Raw genomic sequence first — 23,086 nt, 5'->3', positions numbered from 1 at the left:
GGAATGAATGTGGAATCTAGAAAAATAGTATAGATGATCTTAGTTGCAAAGCAGAAATAGAGACACAGATGTTGAAAACATATGGATACTAAGGGTGGTGGGGAGTGGGTGGGATGAACTGGGAGATTGGGAGTGATATTACTGACTGATACTACTGACCCATCATATCAATGCTACTGACCCATCATATTACTACTGACCCGTAGTATCAATACACACTATGTATATAATAGATATGTATACATACACATATATACATATGTACATATATATGTATACATGTATTCCCAACCCAGGGATCAAACCCAGATCTCCCACATTGAAAGCAGACGCTTCACCAGCTGAGCCACAAGGGAAGCCCTGTATTTTTATACTCGGTATAGAATAGATGACTAACGAGGACCCGCTCTGCCGCACAGGGCATCTACTCAGTGCTCTGTGGTGACCTAAATGGGAAGGAGCTCCAGAAAAGAGGGAGTGTATGCATTTGTGTGATTGATTCACTCTGCTGAGTAGCAGAAACTAACACAGCATTGTAAAGTGACTATTCTCCAATCCACATAAGTTAAAAAAAAAAAAGGGGAGGGGGTGGGATTAAAGGGCTGCATTACAATAGCTCCTACAGATATTACAGAATAGTAAGAGAGGGGTATAAACAATTTGCGGTCAATTTGACAATTTGGATGAAGTGGACTTGTTTAAAAACACAGCTTACCAAACGTAATGGTCTCAGTGAGGTGGCTGTGGAGTTTGGCCTTTTCCAGCTCCAGGGTTTCTGTGTGTCCTTGGAGCCAGTGCTGAGGCTCACCATCCTCTTCCGGAGCTGCACAGATGTCAGGCGGATGGAGAAGAGAGGAGGGTTCAAAGACTCTTCAACCTGGGCGAGCTGGTGAGAAGCCATGTCAACCAAAGAACTGAAACACCAGCCTCAAGTTACCAAAGCCAACAGCTTGAACAGAGAAGAGCTGGGGGAGTCACAGAAACCAGGATGACCAGGAGACACAGAATCCACCCCCTCTACCTCCCTGGAACCCAGGTACCACCTTCTGTGTGTGCTCATTAGCTCAGTCCTGTCCAACTCTTTTGCGACCCCATGGACTATAATCTGCCAGACTCCTCTGTCTGTGGGATTCTCCAGGCAAGAATACTGGAGTGGGTTACCATTTCCTCCTCCAGGGGATCTTCCTGACCCAGGGATTGAACCTGCATCTCCTATATCGGCAGGTGGATCCTTTACCACTGAGCCACCTGGGAATCCCAGTATATAAAGTGAGCAATGATTTATTCAATTCATTAATGAAGGGACTATCAGGCTGGTAAGGCTGACTCCAAGAGAATTGGAAAAAATAAATTGTTCCAAGTCCATGAAAGCAAGACTGCTTGAATACAACTGCTGATTTACAGGCAAAATTTCTAACATGCTACAGAGCAATAAACTGTAACCTTTGGGGTGATTTTTCTTCCAGGCAAAATTCTTTGCCTTGCTACTGGGCAAGAATCATCTGCATTGCTATCAGTTTTCCACAAGTTACATCCACTCTTCAGATCTGTAAAATGGTCTAATCAATAAATAGTAAGGAGTGGACCCAACAGAGGCCCACCGGCTGAGGTGGTGCTCCTGGCTCCCCACTGCCTGTGCACAATGGTCAGGGCACCCAGACATCACTAAACATCCTGGGTGTCACGTGTGAGACGGGCAAGAACCCAGGGGTGGGAGAAAGTGAGACCATGGAGGACGACCTGGAAACAGGCAAAGCTCGTCGTTCCAAAGGTCCAGAAGGGACCAGGAACACTCCAGCAGTCGCCCTTCCAGGACCAGAAGCCAGCAAGGATCCAGAGGCGGATGCTCGGATCTGAAGATCCTTCTTTTTCACCACTAGGCCGTCTTAACACCTCATACAGCCAGAATCAGCTGGAGGAAGAGGAGGGAGGAGAGAGAACTCAGAGAGCCTGCTCGTTTACATAAAGATACGGGCCATTGAGCATCACCAACTCAATGGTAATGAATTTGAGCAAACGCCAGGAGATAGTGAAGGGCAGGAGAGCCTGGCATGCTGCAGTCCATGGGGTCGCAAAGAGTTGGACATGACTGAGTGACTGAACAACAGCACCAGCAACAATGGACCATTGAAGTCAGCCTCCGTGTGAAGTGGGCAGTTGAATGACAGATAAAGAATGAATAAAGGAAACTGAAAAGCTGAAGTAGAAGACTGATATTTACAGTGGAAGACTGTGATATTGTTGATGAGTCAGTGTCCCCGACTGCTCACCAAGGTGGGTGCCTGTGAAGGACATTCAATCTACTGTAGGAAACACAGGGACATTTTCTTTGCATGTCAGGTTTACTGTGTTTGATTTGTTTTTCTTTGTAACATTAAGGAAGGAGCTGGAATTCAACATCCGGAGGAAGCACAAAGGAGATTATGTATTTCACAGAACAGAGGTAAAATTTAAATAGAATGTGCTGTGCTCACTCAATAAAACTCAGTAAACCATGATCCCCAGAAATAAGATACGAAGACTAGACTGGTTAATAGACAAAAGAGCAAAGATATGGGTGAAAGTGAAAGTGTTAGTCACTCAGTTGTGTCTGACTCTGCGACCCCATGGGCTGTAGCCCGCCAGACTGCTCTGTCCATGGAATTTTTCAGGCAAGAATACTGGAGTGGGTAGCCATTCCCTTCTCTAGGGGATCTTCCCAACCAGGAATTGAACCTGGGTCTTCCATATTGCAGGCAGATTCTTTACTACCTGAGCCATCAGGGAAGCTCTCAAAAAAGATATGGGTGGGAGGGGGACAAATCTTGCTCATTTCAAAATGAAGAATTGATTATGTTTTTCCTTCTCTTAGTTCTTTACATCCACTAAAATTACCAAAGCAATAAAATATAGACTAAATGGGTTCTTCTCTTGTAGTCCACTGGTTAAGAATCTGCCTTGCAATGCAGGGGACCTGGGTTTGATCCCTGGTCAGGGAACTAAGATCCCACATGCTGTGCATGTGATGCAACCAAATAAACAAAAATTTTTTTTTAAAAGCTGACAAAATGTAGACGCAGACATCTGTAGCAGTGCTGGAAAAGGAGTTAGGGTGTCCTCAGTGGAGCAGAAGGGTATAAAAATTTCTGGAAGCTGTGAAGCAGACAGAATCAGGTTGACACCAATGACTGAATGCTCAGCTCTTATGTCAGGGGCTGACTCCCACAAGACAGGAGTGGGTGTGTGTCCAGCAGCAGCAGAAGGCTCAGGGCCAGAGCAGCAGGCATGAGCAGCAGGAGTGCTGGAGCACTCAGCCCCAGGGAGCAGGAGAAACTGAAAAACTCCAATCTGAGAACCATGCCAGGGCCTCCTGCAGGAGAACCTTGCCAATTGCCCCCAGCGCCTTGTGCATGGACTGCTTCCTAAACGAGGTGGAGAATATGCTCTTGGAGACTTGCTAAGCCAAGCAGGAGAGCCAGGGAGAAGAGCAGGGGGAAGGGACATTTGGCGCCCCCCACCCAGCAAATACTGAGGGGGAGGAGAACTCTTAGGAAAGACCTCACAGCAGAGACTTCCCTGGTGGTCTGCTGGTTAAGACTTCACCTTCCAGTCCCCAGGTTTGGGTTCAATTCCTGGTTGGTAAACTGAGATCCCACATGCCTTGGGGCCAAAAACCAAAACATAAAATTGAAGTAATGTTGTAACAAATTTCCATAAAAACTTTAAAAATGATCCATATCAAAAAAATCTTAAGAGAGAGAGAAAAAAAAAAAAGACCTCAGTGCAGGAGTTGGAGGAGAAACCAGGTTAGGCGGATGGATATTAGAGAAACATGGGTCTTATAAAGCTCTGCCCTCAACCCATCACAGAGGAGCCAAACCAGGAAGATGCCCTGTTCTTTCTTCTTTTTAACTTTTTATTTTACATTGGGGTCTACCCGATTAACAATGCTGTGATAGTTTCAGGCGGACAGTGAAGGGACTCAGCCGTACATACACGTGTATCCATTCTCCCCCAAACCCCCCTCCCATCCAGGCTGCCACATGACATTGAGCAGAGTTCCCTGTGCTGCACAGTAGGTCCTTGTTGGTTATTTGCCCTATTCTTTCTTTATTGGCTGTGATTGGGGATTTGCTTCTCAGAGTGGCTTTTGAGCTGCCCACCTTCCCCAGGGAGGTGGGAAGGACTAAACTCTTCCCTCTGTGTCTGGTCCAAATTCTCCGAAATAAAACTCACCCACATAGCTCCTGGTTTCAGTCACTGTGCCCAGGGTGGAACCCCGCAGCTCTTAGAGCAGATGCCTGGGGGTGTCAAACCCAAGTAATTGCTGAAGGAGCCACAGTGGCTTCCAATATCATTTCTATAGCTCCTTTCATAGAAGTGAGCAGACAGAAATATGAGGATATCCAACATCCCAACAAGCTGAGCACGACTTAGGAAAAAGCTAGCATAAGAAAATGTGGTTTTGCTAAAAAGGAAGACAACAGAACCAGGATAAAGAAGTCCAGAAATAGACGGTTCTGGTCATCTATTACTGTGTAATCAACTACCCAAATCTTGACTTATTAGTAACTGTTTAACCTAGGGGAGTGGGTGGGGGTGAGTGGGAGGGCGGCCCCAGAGGGAGGGGCTATATGTAGGCGCAGAGCTGATTCACTTTGCTGTACAGCAGAAACCAGCGCTACGTTGTAAAGCAATTATCTGCCAATTAAAAATAATTTTTAAAAATAGTAATCATTTATTTTGATCACATATCTGGGAGCTGAAGTAGGCTCCACTAGGCGGTTCTGGATCTCTTAGGCCATGGCAGGCAGATGCTGGTTGGGGCTGGGGTCTCCAAGTCTTCTCACATGGCTGGCATGTGGGTTGGGAAGACGCACACAACTGAAAAGGAACAGCCTCGGCAACGGGTGGTCTCAGGCAGTCTCTCCAGGTGGCGGCCCCAGGCAGCTCCTGGCATGATGGCGAAAGGCTCCTAGAGCCAGTGTCCAAAAGAGACCACAAAGGTTATATGACCCTTTCTAACTCAGCCCTGCAAGTGATACGACATCACTTATACCTCATTTTATTCCTGAGGCAGCCACAGAGGCCCATCCACATTCAGGGGGCGGGACCATGGACTGCCCCTTTTGGAAGGATTTGGGGACATATTTTTAAATCATTACATCAACCTGCTTATATGAATCACTTGACCTGTAATACAGTAAGAGAAAACATGGTGTTATCAGTAAATGGTGCAAGAGAGATTGATGTCTGGGGAAAAAATGTGAACCTTACTTAACACCAAACATGAACATTCATTTGCTCCTAGAAATTATATATTTTATAATTCTGGGATATAATATATAATTTTAGGGAGCAAACATAGGAGATCTTCATGATTTTGGGGTAGGAAAAAAATTCTTACATAGGATGTGGAAAGCACTAACCATAAAAGGAAAAATTAATGATCTGTATTTTATTAAAATGTAGACCTTCTGTTCACTAAAGACATCAGTAAGGGAAGGGAAAGGAAACACAAAGGCTGAGAGAAGATATTTGCAATACATGGATCTGACAAAAGATTCTTATCTAGAATATATGTCATGCCTACAAATCAAAAATAAAAAGACACATAGCCCAATAAGTAAATGCTCAAAAGACATGAATAGGCATTTCATAGAGGAGGCTAGACAAATAGCTAAAAAAAAAAAAAAAACCCTTTTCATTTCACATTAAGGAAATGACCCACAATATACCCATCCGAATGGCTAAAATGTAAAAGTCTAAAAATACCAGATGCTGATGAGGACACAGAGGGACTGGAATTGCTGAAAGGCATGCCATTGTGCATCTAACTTGGAAAACTCTTTGGCAATATCTGCAGAAGTTGAGCATACAACTACAATACAGTCCAGCCTCCTGACCTCAAGGAATACAACCAATAGTAATGAGTACATATATTCACCAAAAGATAAGCAAAGAAGTACAACAATTTCTTAGCAGCACAGTTCATAAGAGGCCCAAGCTGGAAATAACCCAAATGGCCAACAGCTGTGGAGTGAATAAATAAATTGTGCTGTGGTCACACAATGGAATACTTCACAGCAATAAAAATGATCTATCGATAGATGCGGAAATGTGGTTAAAAAGTCATAGACCATAATTTTGAGCAAAAGAAGTCAGACACAAAAAAATACACACTTGGTTTCATTTATATGAAGTTTATAAACAGATAAAACTAATGCATGGTGATATCAGAATAGTGATTTTCTTTGAGGAACAGGATACATGCATGTGTGTGTGTGTGTGTGTTGTGTTTATGTGTAACAAATAGGCTTAAAAATTTACATTACATAGTCATAACTGCAATTCCTCTATCATAACCAACATAAATTAACTCTAACTCTAATTAACCCTAACATCATACAATATTCAATCTGTGTTCAATTTTCCCCAATTATGTCAAAGAAAATCATAACATATATATTAAGTACTCAGAAATAAGCAGAAAATAAGCATTTTCACATAGAGAGAATGATGAAAGATGATCAATGAACCTGTATGAGAGCCTGAATAACTTTGTCACGAGTGGAAAGACTCCATGCTATCAAGATGGCAGTTCATTGCTATTATGAATTCAGTGCTATGCCAGTCACCATCCCAGCAAAATGATTCTAACATATATGAGGAGCCAAGGGGCTCTTGAATAAAATTACAAGATGGAGGACTTGGACTAGTATATATCAAGATGAACTATAAAGTTTTTATGATGGAATTGAAGACAGCATGTACTGGCACAAGAAGAGACAGTAAACAAATTTAAAAAGGATAGAGAGTCCAGAAGTGTGTAGATGGAAGCTTAAGGTTGTGTTACAAATCACTGGGGAAAAGATAGACTAGTCAGTACATGGGATAAGATGATAGTTTATCCATAGGGGGAGACATAGCTCTAAACTCCGTATCAGATAACATGAAAATCAGTTTCAGATGGATCGAAAATCTAAGTAAGAAAAACAGAATTTCAAACTTCTAGAAAATATATATAGGAGAATATATCCAAGACATCAGGATAGGAAAGGATTTAAGAAGTCACAAATGGGACTTACCTGGTGATCCGGTGGTTAAGACTCCACACTTCCAATGCAGGGGACAAGAGTTCGATCCCTCGTTGGGGAACTAAGATCTCACATGCCGTGTCAGTTCAGTTCAGATGCTCAGTCATGTCCGACTCATTGCAACCCCGTGGACTGCAGCACGCCAGGCTTCCCTGTCCATCACCAACTCCAGGAGCTTGCTCAAACTCATGTCCATTGAGTCCTTTTCTAGTGAGTCAGTTCTTTGCATCAGGTGGCTGAAGTATTTGAGTTTTAGCTTCAGCATCTGTCCTTCCAATGAATATTCAGGGCTGATTTCCTTTAGGATTGACTGGATTGATCTCCTGTAGTCCAAGGGAATCTCAAGCATCTTCTCCAACACCACAATTCAAAAGCATCAATTATTTGGTGCTCAGCTTTCTTTATAGTCCAACTCATATTCATATCCATTATATCCATCACATCACATCCATCATATCCATCACATCACCTCTCACAACCACATACTGTATAGCATGGCCTAAAAAAAATGTTACAGAAATATAAATTATAAAGGAAAAGGTGAATGAGGCTGACTACATTAAAATTTAAAACAATTTGAGCAAGTGTAAATAAGATTCTCTGAACAAAGTTAAAGGACAAGCCACAGGTGAAGGGTGGGGGAGATTTTGCAAAGCACAGGACCAAAAAAGGAATGATATCTAAAATGAAGAAACAAACAAGAAAAAGAAAAGTAACCCAACAATTCAAAAAGAGAAAAATGAAATGCCCAGTAAATGTAAAAAATATACTCAACATCATTAGAAATAAGGGTAATGCAAGTTAAATCCACAATGACATACATTCACACCACCAGAACAATACCAAGTCTGACAATACCAAGTCCTACCAAGGGTATGATTGGTAGCAGCTTCTAAAGAATGCTGGAGAAAGTGTGGATTAGAGCAACCACTTTGGAGGAAAAGTTGGCAATATACAAGGGGCTTCCCTGGTGACTCAGATGGTAAAGAATATGCCTGCAGTGTGGGAAACCTGGGTTTGATCCCTGGGTTGGAAAGATCCCCTGGAGAAGGGCATGCCAACCCACTCCAGCATTCTTGCCTGGAGAATCCCATGGATAGAGGTGGGGTCACAAGGAGTCAGACACTACTGAACGACTAAGCACAGCACAAGGGGCTTTCCCAGTTGCTCAGCAGGTAAAGAATCTGCCTGCAATGCAGGAGGCACAGAAGATGTGGGTTTGATCCCTGGGTTGGGAAGATCCCCTGGATTTGGAAATGGCAACTCACTCCAGTATTCTGGCCTGAAAAATCCCTTAGACAGAGAAGCTTGGCAGACTACAGTCCAAAGGGTCGCAGAGAGTCAGACACCACTGAGCTACTGAGCACAAGAAAGTTAGAGATAGTCTAATTATAGGACTAAAGAATTGCAGTCCAGTTAACACACCATAGCAAAAAAAAACCTGGCCCAATGGTATATGCATAAGAAAGTTCATTGAAACATTATTTTCATCATTAAAAATTTGAAATAATACAAGTGTTCATCATTTGGAGGGGAAATTAACAAATCATGGTCCAACCACAGAATTCTATGCAACAGAGAAAACATATGAACTAGCATGTATCAATATGGGAACTGAAAAGTGTGAGTGGCTCAGTCATGTCTGACTCCTTGCGACCCCAGGGACTGTAGCTCTCCAGGCTCCCTGGTCCATGGGATTTTCCAGGCAAGAATACTGGAGTGGGTTGCTATTTTCTTCTCCAGGGTGTCCTCCCAACCCAGGGATAGAACCCAGGTCTCCTGTATTGCAGGCAGATTCCTTACGGCTGAGCCACCAGGGAAGCCCCAGTAAGAGAAGATCATTACAATTTTATTTCACTGAATATTTACGTAATATGGACAATTTCTTCCTGCAGAAAATTGTTTCCCTAATTGCTATAAGAAGAAGTAGAAAGTCTAAATATGCCAACATCCAAGGGTCTGGTACAGCATCATTAACTAAATATGCCAACATCCATTAAAAAATTGAAAAAGAGGCTTCCCCGGTGGTCTCATGGTTAAGAATCCCCATGTCAATGCAGAGGACACGGGTTTGATTCCTGGTTTGGCAATATTCCCATAAGCCCCTGCACCACAGCTACTGAAGCCTTTGTGCCCTAGATCCTGTGCTCCACAAGAAGAGAAGTCACTGCAATCTGCAACTAGAGAGTAACCTCTGCTCGCTTCAATTAGAGAAAGCCTGCATGCAGCAACGAAGATGCAGCACAGCCAAAATAAATAAACATTTTTTTAAATTGAAAAGTATTCTTCATCACGCATTTCCAAAAAGATCACACAAGTTGAGTTCAAAAAACTTCTAAGGAACAGATATGAACTACTGGAGACAGAATTATACAGAAATCTTCCTTTTGTGCTTAGAAATTAGCATAACCTTGATACAAAAATCTAACAGAATAGCACACAAAAGAATCAATAGATCCATTTTACTTAGTCATAGTTGTAATATCCCCTAGATAAAATATTAATATTTGAATCCAGCAGTGTTTTAAAAATAGTATACCAAGTAGAATTTATTCCAGGATGTAAATTTGGTTCAACATTAAGGTATTTATTCATAGACAGTGAAAAGTCCACAAGTTCATCTCAAAAGATCCTGAAAATTGTTAGAATACTAGAATTAATAGGAACAGCTAGCATTTATTCAGCATTTACTTGGTGTCAGTTTCTGTGTTGAGAATTTCCCATGTTTTATTTAATCCTCACAATAATCCTATCATCCCCTTTATTTCTACATAAGGGAATGAAAACTTAGAGAAATAAAGCTTGCTTAACTTGGTGGAAATTATTTACCAGGAACCAATAGCCACCACCATAGTCTTTTTTTTTTTTTTTTTTTAACTTTTTATTTTGTATGGCAGGGTAGCTGATTAACTATGCTGTGATAATTTCAGGCTCACAGCAAAGGGACTCAGCCATAGGTATACAAGTATCCGTTCTCCCCCCAGAAATTCCCTTCCCATCCAGATTGCCACATAACACTGAGCAGAGTTCTCTGTGCTGTACAGTAGGTCCTTGCTGGTTATCCATTTTAAATATAGTAGTAAGCAAATACCATAATCATTGAAATAGGACTCTGACCCCTTGCCTGCTTGAATCTCCACCAGCCCTCATCCTTGGCAGTTTTGTCTCAGTTTCCTACATTTTTCTTTTTAGAGCTGTGTTGCTATGCAATCCATAGTAGGACAGAGGCCCAGCTTATCACTGGCACAGACAAAAAATACAAGATGAATTTTACACCTCTGGTCCTGGCACTAGCACCTACCTTCTGCCATTGGAAGGAATTCAGGAAAACCAGAGATGTTTGTTGGAGTGATCGTGGAAAGTGTCACGTCACTGTCCTCTGCAGCAACCAGCATTCCCATCGAGGTCTGGCGGTTAAGACTCTACACTTCCACTACAAGGGGCTTGAGTTTGATCCTTGGTTGGGGAACTAAGATCCCACATGCTGCATGGTATGGCCAAAAAAAAAGGAGTGTTGGTCCTATAAAGGGATTATTAGTCCCATCCTTTGCCCTCTCTAAGCCTCAGTCTCCCTAACTCTAAAATAATGGCACTGGGTTGGATGATGTCCAAGTTCATTGCTTCTGACTTTACACTGAAAGACTGATTATCCAAAACAAGGCTCAAATTACTTTTGAGAATTGCAGCATAGAAAATGTCAGCTTGTTGGCCCCCCTGCTGCTAGATAACACTTGTAAAATTTGTAAGAAGGAAGTGCGAACATCTCAACTCATGGCTGGAAATGAATTACGTTCTTTAGAAAACTTGCCAGTTTGCAAAACTTTGGGCTCTTGTTAGTTTACCCTTCAAATGCAGGAAGGCAATTTGTGGAGCTCTGCAGAGGGGATTTGCGTGAATTTGGGGGAATTACTGTCAACAGAAAGTGTTCTCTTGCCATATGTGTGACACAAGTAGAGGCAGAAAACATATGCGCCGTGCAGCTGACGGAGCCCCAGCCCTCTCAGACAGGAAGACGGTCTTCAAAGTTCTCTATCGCTAGAGGAGATAAAGACAGACATTTTTTAAATGCCATGTTGGTTCTGTGTGGCAGAATATTTGAAGAGGTGGAAATCTGACATTTCTTTCTGGGAAATAAACTGCTGATGCGCAGACCTAGAGAGGTGCTGGGAGAGGCGGGCATATTTGCATGAGTCGTCTGAGAGCCTCATGAATGGATACTGATTGAGACTCTAACCCTTTGCCCCTGAGATTCACGTTCTGGAAATCTGCCTCAGTAGCTCACGCCTTGCCTAAACAATATCCGGAGGGAGGAAAGAGCAACACAGCCTCTGAAATAAAGTCATCGTGAGGATAAAAGCATTAGACTTTGGGGCAGGTCCCTGCCTGGAATTGGTGGTCTCTTAAGAAAGGAACAGGTTGGTGTTTGTATTTTTTTTTTTAATTGGATGATAATTGTTGTGTTGGTTTCTGTTGTACAAGAGGTATGCTTTTTTTTTTTGCTTATTCTTTTCTTTTTTAATTTGGATGGTAATTGTTCTGTTGGTTTCTGCAGTACCAACAAAGTGAATCAGCCATAGGTATACATATATCCCCTCCCTCTTGAAGGGGAAGGAGAGGGTGGGATGAATTGAGAGAGTAGCATTTTAGTGTTTATTTGGCTGCATCAGATCTTAGTTGAGGCACATGGGATCTTCGTTGCGGTGCTTGGGTCCTCTAGTTGTGGCACATGAGCTTATCTGCCCCAAGTCATGTAGGATCTTAGTTCCCCAACCAGGGATTGAACCTGCATCCCCTCGCATTGCAAGGTAGATTCTTAACCACTGGACCAGAAGGGAAGTTCCAGGAGAGGAATGGTTTGAACCTCTGAGGCTGTGGATCCTGGGATGGGTGGCAATCAGCCATACTGGAGGCTAACTAAAGGCCCAGGAATATGGTTGGTGTATGGCAACAAAGCTAAGAAGCTGTGACGTGGGGTCTCTTGACAGAGCTCTTGGGAAGGCTGGAAGAGCCCACACCTGGAAGAACCAGCTATGCTGTAAGGTAAAAACTTCCTAGCTGTTAATATCAACCATCTTCCCCAGGTGATGTGGCATCCTTTGGGTACTAGAAGGACACTCCATCTGGAAGGCATGAGCCAACTGGCCCTCTAGTCATAAATAAGCACCTTGGGGACTGCTTAGTCCCAGGAAATGTATTCAAACTTGGTGACGTTGGAGCTTGAGCTGTTCAGTAGAAATATTGGCAATGAATGTGTTCTTGTTTTGTAATCTCAGAGTGGCAAAGGGGAGCACAGATGTACGAGAGGTGAGGAACCCTAGTGTGGCTCCCAGGCTATCCCCAGTTCTCAGAACAAGGAGGGGTGCCCTTCAGTCCAGGGGGACTCCAGGTAGACCACGATGCACTGGAGGACTTCATGCAGCTTCATGGGCTTGACCTTGGTCTGGCTGCTGTACCCCAGTCCAACTTGGATTACTTAGACCCTCTTGACAAACACCTCTTGGAGAATGCTTAATTTTATGTTCCAGTACATTTTAAGTCCATTTTGACCATTTACACTCTAGAAAACATCTATATCATTGAATTTTTCAAATGTACTGATGGGTTTTACACAGCACCACCGCTTGTGCTTTTAATCTCCTTAGCACGCATGGTTATATCCTCTTTCTCACTCCTGTTGTTCAGTCGCTCAGTCGTGTCCGACTCTTGGCGACCCGGTGAACTGCAGCACGCCAGGCTTCTCTGCCCTTCACCATCTCCCAGAGCTTGCTCAAGCTCACGCTGATTGAGTCGGTGATGCCATCCAACCATCTTATCCGCCCCCTTCATCTCCTGCCCTCGATCTTTCCCAGCATCTGGTTCTTTTCCTGCCAGTTGGCTTTTCTCATTCTTAAAGGTGTATACTTGTCTTTTCTCTCTTTTTCTAGATTAATTTTGCCAGAGGTTTATCCAGGTTCAAACTATTATAAAGACCTTTCTCTGTGGTTTATTTTTAATTCTACTGGTGCTCTGTTTTGTGAATTGTTAAATTCTGCTTTTAATTTGACTTATTTCATCTTCCGGATTTCCTTGATGCTGTTTTTATAATGGTCTCAGTTTATTTCTCCTTTCCCTGCATTTAATTCTTCTTGTTCAATCATGAAAGCTATGGTTTTGGCCCTGAGTATAATAAACAGCTGTCATTCACCTCACTCCATAACTTCTAATATGTAGTAGTCTCATTAGAGTGATTTTCTAAATATTCTGTAATTATACTTAATTTTCTCATCAGCTCAATCTTTATTTTTTAATGTTATTAAAATCAAATAGCTTGTTGGTTTGTTAGTTTGTTTAATCTTTTGTGGTCAGAAAGTATAGCCTGTAAAATTTCTACTTTTTAAAATATATAGATGTTTTCTTTGTAAATAAACACCAAATCAATTTTTGTAAATATTCTGTAAACATTTGAAATCAGTATACATTCCCTATAGGCAATAAAAATGTCTATTCAGCTAACTAATTTAATAGTCAATTATTTTATATCATTCTCCTGATGTTATCTTTAAATGTTCAAACACATATCTTAAACTACACTGTTCTATCAGTATTAAAATAAAATTTGCATTAAATTATTGAATTAATTAAAATTATTAAAATATTTATACTACCCAAATTATATAAAAATGTTATTACATCTTGATTTAGTTCCACCTTCCCTCTACTAGTTTTTATTGAAATAATGCAGAATTTTAGATACAAGTTATCTTTATGAAGTTTCTGTTATGTAACTTTTATTTTTTAAATTATTAACATTTACATTGCTTTATAGCTATATTTGGGCTTCCCAGGTGGCTCAGTGGTAAAGAATCCACCTACCAATGCAGGAGACCCAGGTTTAATCCCTGAGTGGGGAAGATCCCCTGGAGAAGGAAATGGCAGCTCACTCCGGTATTCTTGCCTGGGAAATCCTATGGACAGAGGAGCCTGGTGAGCTATAGTCCATAAGGTTGCAAAAGACTGGGATACAATTTAGGACTCAGGTCAGTTCAGTTCAGTTGCTCAGTCATGTCCAACTCTTTGTGACCCCATGGACTGCAGCACTCCAGGCCTCTCTGTCCATCACCAACTCCGGCAGTTTACTCAAACTCATGTCCACTGAGTCGGTGATGCCATCCAACCATCTCATCCTCTGTCATCCCCTTCTCCTCCTGCCTGCAATCTTTCCCAGCATCAGGGTCTTTTCCAATGAGTCAGCTCTTCGCATCAGGTGGCCAAAGTATTGGAGTTTCAGCTTCAACATCAGTCCTTCCAATGAACACCCAGGACTGATCTCCTTTAGGATGGACTGCTTTGATCTCCTTGCAGTCCAAGGGACTCTCAAGAGTCTTCTCCAACACCACAGTTCAAAAGCATCAATTCTTCAGCGCTCAGTTTTCTTTATAGTCCAACTCTCATATCCCATACATGACTACTGGAAAAAACCATAGCCTTGACTAGATGGACCTTTGTTGGCACAGTAATGTCTCTGGTTTTTAATATGCTGTCTAGGTTGGTCATAACTTTTCTGCCAAGGAGTAAGCATCTTTTTATTTCATAAAAAATTTAGGACTAACAAACAACATATACACTTTAACAATGTAGCATTATCTTTTTTTTAAAAAAAAACCTGCTCCTCATAACCAGTAGAAAGTTAGTGCCCTTCTTGGCACTATTCAATTTACTGCCTATCAGAAATGAAGATTTCTTTTTGACAATCATCTAGAGTCACTAGACAGTAGTGTTTTCTATTGGAGAGTGATTCTATAAGGAATAGAAGTTCACTAAGGTTACCACAAATAATGGGTCTGTTAGTGTAAGGACACGAAGAACCTTGATCCTGTTCTCTCATTGTTCCTCATGGTCTCTTAGTGATGCCCTTCCTCTGACTGTCCTTGTTGTTTTTGCCACCACCAAGGCTATGACTGCCACACCTGATGGATCAGCAGACTGGGAAGGGCACCAGACTTTCTTCTTTTATTTTTTCTGCCATACCACACCACATGCAGAACTTCCCCAGTCAGGGATCGAACCTGTGCCCCCTGCATCAGAAGAACAGAGGCTTAACCACTGGACCACCAGGGAAGTCCCATGCCTCAAATCTTGATGTTACAGTGTCAGCAAGACTGCTGATGAAACCCTCCATATCTTTGTGCGGTTTCTTTCCTCTCCCTATATGGCTACTTTTATCCATGGAATTCTCCAGGCAAGGATACTGGAGTGGGTACCCATTACCTTTTCCAGGGGATCTTCCCGACCCCAGGATCGACCCCAGGTCTCCTGCATTGCAGGCAGATTCTTTACCATCTGAGCCACAAGGGAAGCCCTGTCTGACTGCAAAAGTGCCCAAAGATGGTATACTCTTGTTCCACCTTCATTTTAGTTTTCCTTTCCCTTCTAAGATGCATTTTTCCAACAGCCTCCCAGTGGGTCGCTCCTTCTCTAGTAGCTGGACAGTGTGTTCTTGTGCACCTTTGATTGATTTGTTTGCATTTTTCCGTACCTGGGGAAATAGAGCAAAAATAGCCCATGTTTTTTATAGATCAAACATAAGAATCAAAATATTTAAATATTAGAAAATAACAAATTCTCTCCACAATATTGCATGAATTCCATCCCCTCCATGCATCTTTCCATCCTTGCTAGTAGTTATGGTCTGTACTTATGGATATACCATTTTATTAATATTTAAATTTCACCAAGAGTTAAAGTATATGCTAGCTTTATGTTCAGATTTTTGAAATGAAGATTAAAATGAACAAACAGCTTAAGGGTGCAGTGTGTTTAACACTGCACAGTATATTGATTTGGCATTCCCAGGTGGCTCAGTGTTAAAGAATCCGCCTGCCAATGTAGAAGACACAGGAGACATGGGTTCGATCCCTGGGTCAGAAAGATCCCCTGGAGGAGGAAATGGCAACTCACTCCAGTATTCTTACCTGGAGAATCCCATGAACAGAGAAGCCTGGCGGGCTATAGTCCATGGGGTCCCAAAAAAATCAGGCACGACTGAGCACACATTCCCAGTAATATTAAGCAAATAGACGATGTAGGGGGTGGTTAACTGTCCCCTTAGGAACACAAGTATAGGGACAAGGCCTGCCAGTGGAGGTAATACCCACCATTCAGGTCTGAACAGAAGTCCTTGGTTGCTGACAGAATCTCCCCTCGACCTCAAATTTGAGACAAAGCATGGAACATACAGAACTTGATTGAGATGTACCACGCAGTATACCAAAATTGACTTCAGAACAGTAACAGGATAGACTGGGCAGAGCTAGTTTGGGTTGTGGGGGCCAGTCTGTAGCGAGCAGGGTTGCCCGGAGGCTGGAAATGTGGCAGCTGAAGCCTAGAATAGGGAGATGAGAGCAGCCGTCTTCTAAAAATCGCTGATTTCCAAACAAATTCCTAAGTTGTTTCTGGTCTTAATTATCTCTTAGCACAGACTCATCATCTCCCTCTGGCAAGCCTGTTAATTGCTCTGAGGAAGGAGTGGGGCCCTCCAGTGCAGTCCCGCAGGACAACACAATCAGTGTCGGGTTATGACACTGGGCTTCTTCTGTGTCCTGAGCAAATGCCTTCCACTTAACCCATCTGTCATCTGGGGAAGTGATTCTGACGGGTCACCTTTCATAATGGCTCCGCCACTATTTATAGAACCAGCAGATTACTGCGCGTGGTCAGCTCTGGTCTTTGTTACCTGATTGAATTCACGCTGTCGATACAGCTGATTGTTTATCCCCAAAGTAATAAGTGACGTGCTTTTTCAGTCTCCTTGCCTTCCTACTATTGGTGTCCGGAGGGCAGAAGCTAAGCAAGTTTGCATCTTCTCTGACATTTCCTGTGAACCCACAAGGCGGGGGCCTGTCCTGGGTCCAGGTTGGTAATGGCCCTTGGTCAGACTTGGACCCTGCCCTTGAGAAACTGACATGCTGCTCTGACTGCATTGTGTACCCCCAAAATCATATGCTGAATTCCTGACACTCAACGGGATTGTAGTTGGAGATAAGGCATTTAGGAGAGTATGTACTCAGTCTCATGTCCAACTCTTTGCAACCCCATGGACTGCAGCCCACCAGGCTCCCTTGTCCATGGGTTCTCCAGGCAAGAATACTGGAGTGGGTTGCCATGCCCTCCTCCAGGGGATCATCCTGACCCAGGAATCGAACCCATGTCTCCTGTGTTTCCTGCATTAGATTCATGACCACTGGCACCACTCGGGAAGCCCCCATTTGGATCTGCTGCCCCCAAACCCCAAAACCACTCGCTTTCACAATTGTGCCAGGTCAGCCCAGCAGCCGTTCCCTTCAGGGTCGCTCACTGGCCCAGATCAGAAACGCTGACTCTGGAGCAAGTTCCCCTCCAGCCACCCCAAGAAGGTGGCAGATGGAGTGTCTGGCCTGTGCAGGCTCTATGCTGAAGGACGGTTACATTCTGCTGGGGACCACTGAGCTGACTCCTAGGAAGGTCGGCCCCTCAGATCCCAGGGAACGGCAGCTGAGTTCAGCTGCATCACTGCTGGGGGTCAGGTCCTCAATGGGAAGCGGGGCTGGAAGGGATGTGTGTCCGCCCTGTAATTAACGTTAATCAACGCACACCATCTGGAGGGTGGAAGAATCTGTTCTTTGCATCCACGCTCTTGGCTTTCATCCCAGCTGAAGGATCCAGAAAATGTCGATAACCTTCCTCTGGGGCACGTTGCCAGGTTATAGGGCCCAGTTCTGGCCCCAGACTAGACAGGGGAGAGCCACCAGACAATTTCTCCAAGGTCTGACTTTTACAATCGGTGCGGGGTCTCTGATATTAACTTAGGGCAGACGCTGAGCCGAGGATTTCAGTCTGTGTTTGAGAGGCCAGACTTGAGTCCACCTGTGAAACGCAGCCCTAAAGCCACTGTCCTGTGCACCTCACCATGGTCACTTTGGTAAATTTTATATTATGTATACTTTACAACAATTTTTTACAGTTGTATTTTTATTTTATCTTTAACTAATTTTTATTGGAATATAGTTTTACAACATTGTGTTAGTTTCTGCTATATAGCTGAGAGAATGGGACTCATATCCATACACCCCTCTGTTTTGCATTTCCTCCCCATTCAGGTCACCACAGAGCGGTGAGCAGAGTTTCCTGTCTGTACGGCAGGTTCTCTGTAGTTATCTATTTTACACATAGTATCAACAGTGTGTATATGTCAATCCCAATCTTCCAATTCATCCCAATTGTTTCATGGGCACAGTTTCAGTTTTGCAAGTTGAAGAGAGCTCTGGAGACTCTGGTGATGGCTGCCCGATGATTTGAATGTCCTAAAGTCACTGAACTGTACACTTAACCATGGTCACCATGGTAAATTTTATGTTATGTCTATTTTATCACAATTTTTAATGTTATATTTTTTAAAAGAGAGAAGGAAAGAAAAAAAGCATCGGTGTAAAGTGTGGCTGCTCCCACCACAATGCCCAGGCAGGAACTCTCCAGGCCAGACTTTTCTGCCAGTCCAGCTCAAGTCTGGGCATCGTGGGAAGTGACCAGCCTTTTTCTGTCCTATTCTGTTTCAGCTGCTGCCAGTTTGGGTCCCTGCTCTCTAAAGGAAAGGTCACTGCTCTCTCTGGCTTCCAGCTGTGATGTCTGGTCACCCCCGCCTCCCTCCTGAAGCAGTCCCACCCAGGGTGTGTGCCCACCCAGTGGCCCTTATGAAGTGGTAATCACTCTGACCAGCAGGTGAGTGCCCTCTGGGAAGAGACCTCAGTGGGCACAAGGTCTCAGCTCTCATGTGCAGGAGGAAAGGGGAAGGAGCCAACTTCCACTCCAGGGGTGCACATAAGAACCCAGGGTTGTGCTCTGCCCCCCCACCCCTACCCCCACTGCAGGTACGTGGGCATAACCCTCTGATCTGCACTGCCCTGGCTTTCTGCAGGGGTGGAAGATGGTACCAGTCAACCCTGCGCCGGAGGAGGAGCCCGAAGCCGCCACTGAGAGATGGAGGAACCCACGCCTGAGCCCGTCTATGTGGACGTGGACAAAGGACTGACCTTGGCCTGCTTCGTCTTCCTCTGCCTGTTCCTCATCGTGATGATCATCCGCTGTGCCAAGGTCATCATGGACCCTTACAGCGCCATCCCCACGTCCACCTGGGAGGAGCAGCACCTGGACGACTGAGGCGCGGGCAGGCAGGGGCAGTGGGGAGGGACCGAGACCCTGGCGCTGTCTGGATGAGGTTGCCCCGGGACACCTCCGTTCCCTGGCCACCAGCCTGCCAGCGCCTGGAGGCAGGCGGGAGCAGATTCGGCCGCCGGGGATGGAGAAGGTTCACCTTAGCCTTGTCCACGCTCACACGAGCAGCAGGCCGAGATGTGTGGTGTGCTGGGGGCAGTGCCATGGCCGGCCAGTCTGGGGATGAGAGGACCGTGAGTCCGTAGCCCGGGTCCAGGCTGGGGACCCTGTGAGACTGTGGGTAATGCCAAGCCCCATTTGGCATTGGATACAGGACAGATCATTTAGCAGTGGTCGGGTTTTAAGGACACCCTTGCCCTGATCATGCCAAGTAGCACACGCACTCGCCCCAGGGGTGCAGAGCTCAGACATCCACCTGAAATCCCCCCCTTCCCACGGGCTGGCAGTGGAAGCGGATGAATTCAAATTCACAAAAGGCACAGGGGCTGCTTCCCAGCAATATTTTTTTAAACTAAAATATAGAAGGGTATATTTTTTCTTGTTATAAATGAAATGTGTATTTTAGAAGTTTGGAAAAATACAGATAAATAATAGAAGGAGAGGGGGGAAATAATACTTATAATCCCACTTCCCCAAAGCCACCATCTTGATATATTTTCTCTCAGTATTTTTACATATATTTTTCAATAGTCAAACTGTGTGCATGGTGTTGCATCACTTCACATTAGAGCATGAACACGTTCTCATGTTATCAAACCCTCTTCAGAGCCATCATTATTCCATTGGTGGACAGGTCATGGTGTAATAATTATCTCTGTTGGTCATATGTTTCTTTTTTCCTCCACTATTCTTCATGCAAAATTATTTCACCCAGTGACCTCTTGAGAGCACACAGTATATGAGATGAATATCAGACAGGAAGACCTGGGTTCTACTCTTGTCTGTCACTCTAAGGCTGTGTGACCTTGAGCAAGTCACTTTACCTCTCTGTGCCTCCGTCCCCTCGTATAAAGGGGGAGGAAAAACCTTGCCCTTTTTGTTTTGTGTAAGCCTCATGTGAATGAAAGGGCAGGAGGGGGAGTGCTTTGAATGTAAATGTGCCATGGGGGGAGACAAGGAATAAGTTGTTGATTATAATGACTCCTTTCCCTCTATTCCCACCCTTCTCACCCACCTCACACTCTATCACCTAAATCTAAGGACTTGCAGCAAGAATACTGGATCAGAGTCCACAAACCTGGTCCCAAGTCCTAACTCCTCTACTATCTTGACCTATAATCCCAAATAACTCAGCCTCTTTGATCCCCAATTTCCTCATCTGTAAAATGAGGGAATAACATCTACCTCTCAAGGTTGTTGTGAGGGTGAAATGAGAGAACATGGGCAAACATTCGTGTCTTTTCTTGATTTTTACCACCCCCAGGAGAAGCTAGGGGTCTGAACTGGGAGAAGGAGGGGTCTGGATTCCCCTCTCTCAGAGGAATCTGGAACCCTGGATTTTCTTCAGTTCCCAGGGCCCTTCTGAAAGGCCAGACCTCCCAGCCAGGACCTGGTCAGAGGAATGCTCACGGCAATCTCTCCCACCCAGCACCTCAAGGAATATGGTGTCTATTAATTTAAGTAATCATCATTGTCACCAGTAATCCTGCAAACACAATATGAAGTTAAGTGAGACCGCCTGAACACCCCCTGACTCTGAAGGTATTTATTCCATCCCTCTAAGGCATGCCTGCCATTTCCCTCAGAAGTGACCTGCAGCTGGGAAGAAGCTCAAGGCTCCCCTTCCCATCACCCGCATCCCCGCCATCAGTACCGCCCCATCCCGGGTCACCTGGGAAACAGCTTTCCAAAGCACCGTCACCACTAGGTGACCTGAAAGTGAACAGGGGCACCGCTGTGCAGGCGGCATTCCAGGGCATTTCCAGCTGTTCCCCACGCCACCCCCCACTGTGTGGGATGCAGAAAGGGACAGCTGGCGAAGGCAGTGGACAAATGCATTGGAGGCTCCGTCTGAGGGGACGATTTAGAGCAAGGACCCTGTACATTGCCTCAGGCCCACAGCAGCCTTCACTCTGCAGCCTGCCTCAGAGATAGCAAGCACTTCTGTGAAAAGCTCATCAGCCTGGATTTACAGTGCCAATCAGAACCAACTCCCAATCGGCAAATAACAGATCCCGAGGAACAAGAGGTCTTGAAGACCTCACTTGGAGATATTTTAGAGCTCTAAGGAGTAAACAACAGGTGCCCGAGGGCTGTACTACTCAAACCATGATGAAGGACAAATAGCTCCTGCAACATTGAGGAACTTGCTAGAAATCCAAAATCATGGACCCCCTACTCCAGACCTCCAAAACTCTAATCTCTGCGGGTGGGGCCCAGGAATCTCTTAGCAAGATCCACTGAGTGATTTCTATGCACGAACCTGGGCTTCGCAGATGGCTGAGTGGTAAAGCATCCTCCTGCCAATGCAGGAAACTCAAGTTCTATTCCTGAATTGGGAAGATCCCCTGGAGGAGGAATGGCAACCCACTTCAGTATCCTTGCCTGGAGAATTGTATGGACAGAGGAGCCTTGCAGGCTACAGACCATGGGGGTCACAAAAAGTCGGATGTGACTGAGCATGCACACACATTAATTAAATGTATCAATATGTTTTTAGGGAGGGATATGATCAATTAGTTTGAGAAGCTCTGCCCTGGGGGTCCTCTGGTCTCACTAATTTCTTTCCCACACCTAGAGTTGCTAATATTTCCCACCCTATCTCTTTTGACATTTTTTGGTGGCAAAGGGAAATAATAACATTTCAGCAAAAGATGGAACATTTCAAAATCACTCCTATTCTAAGCCTCCAGATAATAGTGATTTCCATTGTGTGTCCATGTGTTCCCTTCTCATCTTTGTCCACATGCAAGATATATTTTTTCACAAAAGCCTCCTGTTACAACATTTTAATCAGATCTCATAACATTTCTGCATAAGCATGTTTCTGCTACAGTCTTCCTATTTATCATTTTAGTGGCTATAAACCATACCATCTAGTGCATGTGTGTAGTTATCCAGAATCCTGTTATTAAGTATTTGGATTGCTTTCATTTTTCCTTAGTATCCATGTTGCAAAATAAAAATAAAGGCAGAAAGCTTAAGACAGATATGATGAACCCTGGGGCTTGCTCAGGATGGTGTATAATAAATATTTAAATGACACCCCCTGCAGCTTAGAGACACATGGGGGAGGGAGAGCCATCTAAATATTTGATCATAATAAGGGACAACCCAACTGAAATTTCAAGCCTTTGTTGTTGCTTTAGCTGCTAAAGGATGGAGGAGATGGTCCTTTGTCATCAGAGTATCTTAGCCGGTTTATAGCTGGCTGAGATGAAGTTAGGGCCTCAGATGGAGAGGTAAACTGTTCAGTGAAAGAAATGGAGACAATTTTTGAAGACTGGAAGCTGGCAGAGAGAAAATGAAAAGCATCAGAGAGAAAGAGGTGTTGACCTCAACCCAGGATTTAAGGCAAAATATGATCAGAGAAAAAGTCCCTGCTGCATGGTATGGGTGATGGAGTCTCCAGACAGTGGTGTCTGGTGGCTGATTTTAAGTTGTTGCCTGTTCTGTGCTCTGCTCCAGTCCCTTCCTGTTACCCCAAACTCTCAGTAAAGTCTGATACACAATCCACCTTGTGGCCGTGGTGTTTGCGGGGCAATAAAGACATCTGGTGGGGGGCGGGGAGATAAAAGACATCTGGGAAGTGGGTGATGTGAAGGAATGTTATCTGGAAAGGGATGTCATGCTAGGGACAGGTGAGGTAGAGAAAAAGAGCAGAA

At 44.2% G+C, this 23,086-nt stretch overlaps 1 protein-coding gene across 2 annotated transcripts in view; it reads left to right on the top strand.

The window, feature by feature from the left end:
- CTXND1 (cortexin domain containing 1) overlaps positions 1-19,718 on the top strand; it is a 43,818-nt gene extending 24,100 nt beyond the window's left edge. Inside the window, exons 2-3 of one of the 2 annotated variants that reach the window (XM_065906345.1) lie at positions 18,647-18,809; positions 19,006-19,718. In XM_065906345.1, the coding sequence (XP_065762417.1) occupies positions 19,068-19,247 (180 nt within the window). In that variant the 5' untranslated portion in view covers positions 18,647-18,809; positions 19,006-19,067 and the 3' untranslated portion in view covers positions 19,248-19,718. Of the gene's footprint in view, positions 1-18,646; positions 18,810-18,958 lie in introns of both variants that reach the window. The other variant, XM_065906347.1, reaches the window with a different exon arrangement.
- The last annotated feature ends 3,368 nt before the right edge of the window (positions 19,719-23,086 follow it).

The sequence above is a fragment of the Muntiacus reevesi genome, chromosome 15 (genome assembly GCF_963930625.1).
Source record: "Muntiacus reevesi chromosome 15, mMunRee1.1, whole genome shotgun sequence".
Classification (NCBI taxonomy): domain Eukaryota; kingdom Metazoa; phylum Chordata; class Mammalia; order Artiodactyla; family Cervidae; genus Muntiacus; species Muntiacus reevesi.
Note: the sequence above shows the minus strand (reverse complement) of the source record. Positions and strands in the feature narration are given on the sequence as shown.